Below are 10000 nucleotides of genomic sequence, written 5' to 3'. Positions count from 1 at the left end.
AGCTCATTTCGCAACTAGAAGCGAGAATCGATAACTTAACTTATCAATCCATCGTCTAATTAGGGAAGAAAGATGGATTCTGTCTGACTTTCTTGGGTTAGTGTTAGATAGGGACACTACTATTTCTTAACAATGAGATGAGGCAATCTATTAAGTAAAGTAAAAAAAACGAAACTTAACCCTCTTTTTTTTTTTTTTCTGTCAGACCAATCACTTCTTTAAAAGATTTTATACTAGACTTTTTTTCGATTTTTTTTTTTTTTTCATATTTCCACTTCAAATATAAAAAGAAAATATATCGATTTTTTTTATAGAATTGTGATTAGAATATGAATATAAATGTAAAATAAAAAAATGATATAGAATGCTATAGAAAAAAATAAAAAATCTTATAAGCTAGTCATACCATTTGATTATATTGACAATTTTAAAAAACTGATCATACTATGATCATAGTATGATGGCGGTTGAGCAAGTATGCCCCCATCGTCTAGTGGTTCAGGACATCTCTCTTTCAAGGAGGCAGCGGGGATTCGACTTCCCCTGGGGGTAGGGTACTACGAAAGGAAGTTGATCATGGATTATCCATAAAGTTCGAATAGATTCTTCCTGGGTCGATGCCCGAGCGGTTAATGGGGACGGACTGTAAATTCGTTGGCAATATGTCTACGCTGGTTCAAATCCAGCTCGGCCCAATAATTCGCTGTCTACATAACCTTTTTTGTTTTGCATAATTGACAGAGAAGGGTAAGAAAAAAGTCAAATATCTGGGTATATTTCGACTTTACTTTTTTCTTTATTTCTTGTGGCTCGTTACTTTTTGTTTCCATAAAAAATTACAATAAAAAATAGATTATCAATCGATTTTAGAATAATGCAAGGATTACTAGTAATCGGCCTTGATATCACTTTAGTGATATCCATATAGATATCAATATATTACTTGTGATTTTCTTTGTTACAAAACACTAATTTGAATCTAAAATTGAAATGATTATGATGAAATCATAAGAAGGAATATGTAAGCTACCCGCTTTATTTCCATGGGATTGTAGTTCAATTGGTCAGAGCACCGCCCTGTCAAGGCGGAAGCTGCGGGTTCGAGCCCCGTCAGTCCCGGCGGATTCAATTAAAAAAAAAGACATAAACTCCCCTTTTTGTTTCTGGGCAAGGGGATCAAAATGGTTTCGGTTATCTTTTTGTTTTATTTTTCTTTTTTCATCAAGCAAAAGAAAGGGGTATTTCTTTTGCACCAATTTAAAGACATATGTAAATTAGTATAATTATAATTATTGAGAGCATTCACCACTTCAAGAACGAGATACTGTATGGGGTTTCCTCTTTTTGTCAATTAATCTCCCATTAACTCGTGTAGGAAAATAAAATAGGATAGCGTATAATACGTTTGCCAAGAGTACCTATATATACTTTTGTTTCTATGAAGTCAAGGAAGTGAAAATAGTTCGAATCCAACCAAGTAAAGAGGATGTTTCAAAAAAAAAGATCAAATTAGTCTTCCCTAATGAATATGCTCTTTTTAAAGATTAGAGTCGATGTCGAAGAAAAACTCGTAAGAAAATTTAATATAGTTAATTTTTTGGAATATTTTCGTTTTTTTTTTTCGGGACTCGTCTTTATCACATTTCCTTTGTTTTACAAAAAGATCATAGACCCTTACAAAAACAAAATTTTGAAAATTTCAAATTGAAATTTCGTACTTGTTTTCTCTATTTGATTTCTATTGTTTATTTAAGGTTCTTTAGAAACTCTTTTTATAAACAATCGAAGTATAAAAGGTTTTTTATGATATTTCATCAGATGATTGTACAAGGAAAGTACTAGGTTGTAGAAAAGAAAGCGGTGAAAAAGAATCATAAATAAATAGTTTTTTATTGGATCAGGAATCTCATTATGTATTCGGTGTGGATAAAAGATCTTCCTATGTTATACTATTAAATTCTTGACGATGAATCGATTTTATAGCTCCGATATTGTTATTCATGATATTTCTTTCATTCGATATCATCGAAATCTAATTCATCTGAGTGAGTTTACAAGCGAAAGATTTCTCATCTCTATGGGATTAAATCCCGAGATATTCCAAAGAAAAAAAAATAAATAATAAACGATTTAATTATGGAAGTCAATATTCTTGCATTTATTGCTACTGCACTCTTCATTCTCGTTCCTACTGCTTTTTTGCTTATAATTTACGTAAAAACGGTTAGTCAAAATAATTAATTTGAATACAATTTGACTATCAATGACAAAAAAGGATGTCAATTTCTCGTCTTAAATGAAAGGAATGCATTAGATTCAGTAGTATCCTAAGGGGCCCGCTAGTATGGTAGAAAGAGATCTCTTTCTACCATACTAGCCATTATGGTTATTGTAATGTATAAAGATACAAGTGAAATATCTTAATATAAAGGAATCCACCCATATCTCTCTTTTTCTTTATAAATGTAAATATAAATTAATATAGAATATGAAATCTATGTACATACTTTCTCAATTTCATTTGTTTGTTTGATCCATTTAATACGGATAATCCGAATTCGATGGAAACCTCTTGAGATTTCGAAAGGGGGTTATCCCATGAATGGTTAACGGTATAAACTCTGATATCAAAAAATAAAATGAGTCAATAAAACAAAACATAAATCCAATTTCTAAAAAAAGATCTTAAAAAAAATTGCCGGCCGGTCTAGAAAACTAAAACAATTGATACAGGTTGATAGAGTTTGATTATTATCGCAATTAGGAGTACTTCTAGAGTCCACTTCTTCCCCACACTACGAGAGAGAGGGAAAATGTAAAAACTACCATTAAACCAGCCCATGCGAGACTTACTATATCCATGTGAATTCTGTCCCCTATGAATATGAAGAAACTTTTCCATTATTGTTCACTAATAATAGTGAAATCACTGGTGCAGAGTCAAAAAAAGGGAGAGATATTTGGTCACCATTGATGAACTACTCCAAAAAATCCACTTATCTTATACTGAGTTATTCTTAATTATAGAATTTCTAGTAGAATCGACAAGATGTAAACACAAGTAAACAGATACTTTTCGAAGTATCCAAAAAATCTGACTCATATGTAGAAAGAATAATCTTTTTTCTTTCTTTTATCGTTTTTTATTTTTATTTGAAGTAAAACGAAAGGCAATTCTTCATCTAATCTAATATTGATTGAATGTCTGAGCATTCCGACACTTTCATGAGTCTATATCCAAAGTATCTTAGATCCTTTCCAAAACTATTAATTTAATTCCCTCTCTGCCTATCCAATCTAATGGATTTCCCTCCACTCGTTTTAGTTTTCCTCTAATCTGATAGGTAAAACTTTAGGTTAGAGAATAGAACCTCGAGAGCCAGGGGCTTAGAATCACGAAAAGAAAGTATCAAGAGTCTTTTCCTACGTTTGTTATAGTTTTATAACAGGAGATTTCAAGTCTCCTGTTGAGGCGGCACCCGGATTTGAACTGGGGAAAAAGGATTTGCAGTCCCCCGCCTTACCACTCGGCCATGCCGCCAAAATGATTTGTACTAGATTCAAATTTTCTCTTGTTTTTTTTTCAACTCCGAAAAAAATATAGATTTTCAGTCACAAAATATAGAATCTAGTACAAATCAGAACCATTAACTATTGACTGTAAATTCATGACCTTTTTTGAATTCAAATTTACATTTTTTATTTCTAATAATATAAGATAAGAAAATCATTAGAAATAGATTTATAACTAATCTATTTTGAGTTTTTTCAATTAAAAAGAAATCTTCTTCCATTTGAATTATAACACTAATAATGAGTATATGTAAACCCCAGAATCAGAACATACGTTACCTTGTATAGCTCTATAATGGGGTATTTTATCTCTCTAGGGATGCTTTTGAGGAGTAATTCTCAATAAATTTTTGTATTGAAATTTTTCATTGAATACATTGAAAAAAATTTTTAATTTTTGGTAGAGCACAGCATGTGCTGTTCCAAATAGAACTGTACCACAATAAAAGAAGAAAAAGAGACATATATATATACCTGTGCATTCTTTTTTATTTTAATAATAATTAAAATTAATAAATAAAAAAACATACGTTTTCTTACCTACTTCAATTCAATGATATTCTAAATATTCTATTCAAAATAGGTAAAAATCCATCTTTTTTCTGCAACTATTTTTTTGAACAATGAAATACAAATACATGAAAAAGTAAAGTGTTTAAAAAAAAGTTTTCTATTTCTTATATGTTTATCTGCTCGAACAGATCCTATCATGAATACCGTTTTTTATGGTATGCGATCGAATTGGAATATGTAATATCATAGGTGAAAATGAAATTACTTTTTTTCTAGTCGTTACAAAACTCCATAAGTTCCAGCGGTATTTCTAAATTCTGTTCCATTCGGATCTCTTTCTTATAAAAAAAATTCCAATTGAATCTAGTCTCCGTTCATACGGATTTCATACATTCCATATATCTTGGAGTTGGATAAAATTTCATGTGATTCAGTAAACAGAATAGAAATTCCATTATTGCTAGATCGAATTCTATCTATATGATTCGGTGAAGAATGAGATATGGGATTTTTAAAATAAACGGATAAATGATAAATTCAAAAAAGATGCTCGGGGATGGAAAAGAGGGAACATCTACAATACCCGGATTTAATCAGATACAATTTGAAGGGTTTTATCGGTTTATTGATCAGGGTTTAATAGAAGAACTTTCGCAATTTCCAAAATTGAAGATATAGATCACGAAATTGAATTTCAATTATTTGTGGAAACATATCAATTGGTAGAACCTCTGATAAAAGAACGAGATGCTGTCTATGAATTACTTACATATTCTTCTGAATTATATGTATCCGCGGGATTAATTTGGAAAACCAATAGGAATATGCAAGAACAAAGAATTTTTATTGGAAACATTCCTTTAATGAATTCCCTTGGAACTTCTATAGTAAACGGAATATACCGAGTTGTGATCAATCAAATATTACAAAGTCCTGGTATCTATTACCAGTCAGAATTGGATCATAACGGGATTTCGGTCTATACCGGCACCATAATATCAGATTGGGGGGGCAGGCTAGAATTAGAGATTGATAAAAAAGCAAGAATATGGGCTCGTGTGAGTAGGAAACAGAAAATATCTATTCTAGTTCTATCATCAGCTATGGGTTCGAATCTAAGAGAAATTCTAGAGAATGTTTGCTACCCTGAAATTTTCTTATCTTTCTTAACCGATAAGGAGAAAAAAAAAATTGGGTCAAAAGAAAATGCTATTTTGGAGTTTTATCAACAATTTTCTTGTGTAGGTGGGGATCCTACAAGAGATGCTTACTTATAAATCTGATCATATTAGAGCTCGCCAAGAAGTACTTGGTACCACTATCATTGGAGGAACAATACCTAAACCAGAAGATGCTCCAGAATCTTTTCGATTACTTGTTCGAGAACTACGATCTTTGGCTCTGGAACTGAATCATTTCCTTGTATCTGAGAAGAATTTCCAGATTAATAGGAAGGAAGTTTAATCGGAATGAATCACAAAATTTCTTATATGATCGATCGGTATAAACATCAACAACTCCGAATTGGATTAGTTTCTCCTCAGCAAATAAGTGCTTGGGCCACTAAAAAAATACCTAATGGAGAGATAGTTGGAGAGGTGACAAAACCCTATACTTTTCATTACAAAACCAATAAACCGGAAAAAGATGGATTATTTTGTGAAAGGATTTTTGGGCCTATAAAGAGTGGAATTTGCGCTTGTGGAAATTATCGAGTGATCGGAGATGAAAAAGAAGACTCGCAATTTTGTGAACAATGTGGAGTTGAATTTGTTGATTCTCGGATACGAAGATATCAAATGGGATACATAAAACTGACATGTCCTGTAACTCATGTATGGTATTTGAAACGTCTTCCTAGTTATATTGCGAATCTTTTAGATAAACCTCTTAAAGAATTAGAAGGTCTAGTATACTGCGATGTGTGATTTGATCGAAATTTTTATTTTTAAGAATGATAAACTCTCATCCCCTTCAATCAATTTGGGATGCCCTCGATCTGACATGTCTCTTGAAAAGAGTAACATGAAGCTCAGACTTGTGGGTGTATTCAATACTCCCAAATAACAAGGGCGATTGGTCTATGGTCGATTCAGTAAAAAAAAAGTACTTCAAATTGATAGTCGTACCTCGTGAAAAGAAGACCTTTTTTTTGTCGAATTAAGCATTCCCTTATCTTTCTAAACGAAAAGAAATTTGGTTTTTTATATTGAAGTAAACAAATATGTCATGGTTGGAGAAGTCTATACATCGCATATAAGCTTTAAGAATATTGTGGCATAACCATCGAGGTAACGCAGGACCTAAAAGATCGAATGGAACAATACATAGACAAATAAATCCCGTATGAATTCTAAGGCATTCCTTTCACTTAAGGTAAAAAGTATTCCGGCATTCGAAGGGAAGTAGACTACTCAAGAATTTGACATTTTTTTCTGTCGTAATTTTGAATTCACTAAAGAATCTAAATAGAAATCAAAGAAGAATTAATTGAATCAATGAAATGGTGGTTGGTTTGCACTGAGAACTTGAGTAAGGCGTAGATTCTTTTTGGGTTTTCACTTGATTTTATAAAATACAATTGGAAAGTGCGACCCCTTTCTTTATCTTTATTTGATATAACTACTTGAGCCGGATGAGAGGAAACTTTCATGTCCGGTTTTGAGGGGGGGAGATCATATAGTGGACCCTATCCCAATTTTTCTTTTGCTAGGCCCATAACGAAAAAACCTACTTTCTTACGATTACGAGGTTCATTTGAATATGAAATTCAATCCTGGAAATACAGCATCCCACTTTTTTTTACTACTCAAGGTTTCGATATATTTAGAAATCGAGAAATTTCTACTGGGGCGGGTGCTATCCGAGAACAATTAGCCGATTTAGATTTGCGAATTATTATAGAAAATTCGTTGGTAGAATGGAAACAATTAGGAGAAGAAGGTCCCACGGGGAATGAATGGGAAGATCGAAAAATTGTAAGAAGAAAAGATTTTTTAGTTAGACGTATGGAATTAGCTAAGCATTTTATTCGAACAAATATAGAACCGGAATGGATGATTTTATGTCTCTTACCGGTTCTGCCTCCCGAGTTGAGACCCATCATTCAGATAGAAGGGGGTAAACTGATGAGTTCAGATATTAATGAACTCTATAGAAGAGTTATCTATCGGAACAATACTCTTACTGATCTATTAACAACAAGTAGATCTACACCAGGGGAATTAGTAATGTGTCAGGAAAAATTGGTACAAGAAGCCGTGGATACACTTCTTGATAATGGAATCCGTGGACAACCCATGAGGGATGGTCATAATAAGGTTTACAAGTCATTTTCAGATGTAATTGAAGGAAAAGAGGGAAGATTTCGCGAGACTCTGCTTGGCAAACGGGTCGATTATTCGGGGCGTTCGGTGATTGTCGTTGGACCCTCACTTTCATTACATCGCTGTGGATTGCCTCGCGAAATAGCAATAGAGCTCTTCCAGACATTTGTAATTCGTGGTCTAATTAGACAACATCTGGCTTCGAACATAGGAGTTGCTAAGAGTCAAATTCGTGAAAAAAAGCCGATTGTCTGGGAAATCCTTCAAGAAGTTATGCAGGGGCATCCCGTATTACTGAATAGAGCACCTACTCTACATAGATTAGGCATACAGTCATTCCAACCCATTTTAGTGGAAGGACGCACTATTTGTTTACATCCATTAGTTTGTAAGGGGTTCAATGCAGACTTTGATGGGGATCAAATGGCTGTTCATGTGCCTTTATCTTTAGAAGCTCAAGCAGAGGCTCGTTTACTTATGTTTTCTCATATGAATCTCTTATCTCCAGCTATTGGAGATCCCATTTCTGTACCGACTCAAGATATGCTGATTGGACTCTATGTATTAACGAGCGGCACTCGTCGAGGTATTTGTGCAAACAGATATAATCCATGTAATCGAAAAAACTATCAAAATGAAAGAATTTACGAAACAAACTATAAGTATATGAAAGAACCCTTTTTTTGCAATTCCTATGATGCAATTGGAGCTTATCGGCAGAAAAGAATCAATTTAGATAGTCCTTTGTGGCTTCGGTGGCAATTAGATCAACGCGTTATTGCTTCAAAAGAAGTTCCTATCGAAGTTCACTATGAATCTTTTGGTAACTATCATGAGATTTATGCACACTATCTGATAGTAAGAAGTGTAAAAAAACAAACTTTTTGTATATATATTCGAACCACAGTTGGTCATATTTCTTTTTATCGAGAAATCGAGGAAGCTATACAAGGTTTTTCTCAAGCTTGTTCATATGATACCTAATAATATGGTATTCATAAAAAAAGAATTATAGGACACCCGTGTGAATTCGGACCTCTCCGAGTCAACTCGGACATAGTTCCTGACCTAAAAAATCAAGATCGAGAAAAGGAAGTTTTGCAATCATTGACTCAAACTCATTGTCGAATCCCATTCAGCAGAATATGGAGGTACTTATGGCGGAACGGGCCAATCTGGTATTTCACAATAAAGTGATAGATGGAACTGCTATTAAACGACTTATTAGCCGATTAATAGATCACTTCGGGATGGCATATACATCACACATCCTAGATCAAGTAAAGACTCTGGGTTTCCAGCAAGCAACTGCTACATCCATTTCATTAGGAATTGATGATCTTTTAACGATACCTTCTAAGGGCTGGCTTGTCCAAGATGCTGAACAACAAAGTTTGATTTTGGAAAAACACCATCATTATGGGAATGTACATGCGGTAGAAAAATTACGCCAATCTATTGAGATATGGTATGCTACAAGTGAATATTTGCGACAGGAAATGAATCCTAATTTTAGGATGACGGACCCTTTCAATCCAGTCCATATGATGTCTTTTTCGGGAGCTAGAGGAAATGCATCTCAAGTACATCAATTAGTAGGTATGAGAGGATTAATGTCGGATCCCCAAGGACAAATGATTGATTTACCTATTCAAAGCAATTTACGCGAAGGACTGTCTTTAACAGAATATATTATTTCTTGCTATGGAGCCCGTAAAGGAGTTGTAGATACTGCGGTCCGCACATCAGATGCTGGATATCTTACGCGTCGACTTGTTGAAGTAGTTCAACATATTGTTGTACGTCGAACGGATTGTGGCACTATCCGAGGGATTTCTGTGAGTCCTCGAAATAAAAGTCGGATGATGTCAGAAAGAATTTTTATCCAAACATTAATTGGTCGTGTCTTAGCAGACGATATATATATAGGTTCCCGATGTGTCGCCTTTCGAAATCAAGATCTTGGGATTGGACTTGTCAATCGATTCATAACCTTTGGAACACAATCAATATCTATTCGAACTCCCTTTACTTGTCGGAGTACATCTTGGATCTGTCGATTATGTTATGGCCGGAGTCCCACTCATGGTGACCTAGTTGAATTGGGGGAAGCTGTAGGTATTATTGCGGGTCAATCTATTGGCGAACCGGGGACTCAACTAACATTAAGAACTTTTCATACCGGTGGAGTATTTACAGGAGGTACTGCCGAACATGTACGAGCCCCTTATAATGGAAAAATCAAATTTAATGAGGATTTGGTTCATCCTACACGTACACGTCACGGGCATCCTGCCTTTCTATGTTATATAGACTTGTCTGTAATTATTGAGAGCGAAGATATTATACATAGCGTGACTATTCCACCAAAAAGTTTTCTTTTAGTTCAAAATGATCAATATGTGGAATCAGAACATGATTGCTGAGATTCGCGAGGGAACATCCACTTTTCATTTTAAAGAGAGGGTTAGAAAATATATTTATTCTGACTCCGAGGGCGAAATGCATTGGAGTACTGATGTTCCCCATGCACCCGAATTTTACATATAGTAATGTCCATCTTTTACCAAAAACAAGTCATTTATGAA

General features: G+C 34.1%; 2 protein-coding genes and 2 non-coding genes across 4 annotated transcripts in view; 2 read left to right on the top strand and 2 right to left on the bottom strand.

The window, feature by feature from the left end:
- Positions 1–5336, bottom strand: part of LOC125604779 (photosystem II CP43 reaction center protein-like) — a 9970-nt gene extending 4634 nt beyond the window's left edge. The window contains 1 exon segment of the mRNA XM_048774975.1: positions 1–5336. This exon segment is cut by the window's left edge and continues 2367 nt beyond it. The gene's annotated coding sequence lies outside the window, so the exon portion shown is untranslated.
- Positions 1046–1119, top strand: TRNAD-GUC. Its single transcript has one exon. It is a non-coding gene; the product is annotated as a tRNA-Asp (tRNA).
- Positions 3471–3541, bottom strand: TRNAC-GCA. The gene has a single exon. It is a non-coding gene; the product is annotated as a tRNA-Cys (tRNA).
- A 1401-nt stretch (positions 5337–6737) lies between the features above and the next one.
- On the top strand, positions 6738–8492 carry LOC125604780 (DNA-directed RNA polymerase subunit beta'-like). Its single transcript, XM_048774976.1, has one exon. The coding sequence runs from the start codon at positions 6738–6740 to the stop codon at positions 8394–8396; it is 1659 nt and encodes a 552-aa protein (XP_048630933.1). The 3' UTR covers positions 8397–8492.
- The last annotated feature ends 1508 nt before the right edge of the window (positions 8493–10000 follow it).

Source organism: Brassica napus, unplaced genomic scaffold (assembly GCF_020379485.1).
Source record: "Brassica napus cultivar Da-Ae unplaced genomic scaffold, Da-Ae ScsIHWf_623;HRSCAF=919, whole genome shotgun sequence".
NCBI lineage: Eukaryota > Viridiplantae > Streptophyta > Magnoliopsida > Brassicales > Brassicaceae > Brassica > Brassica napus.
This window is presented reverse-complemented; position numbering and strand designations above follow the sequence as displayed.

Coding starts and splice junctions, on each gene's coding strand:
- LOC125604780 (XM_048774976.1), top strand. CDS start 6,738: ATGTCCGGTTTTGAGGGGGGGAGATCATATAGTGGACCCTATCCCAAT.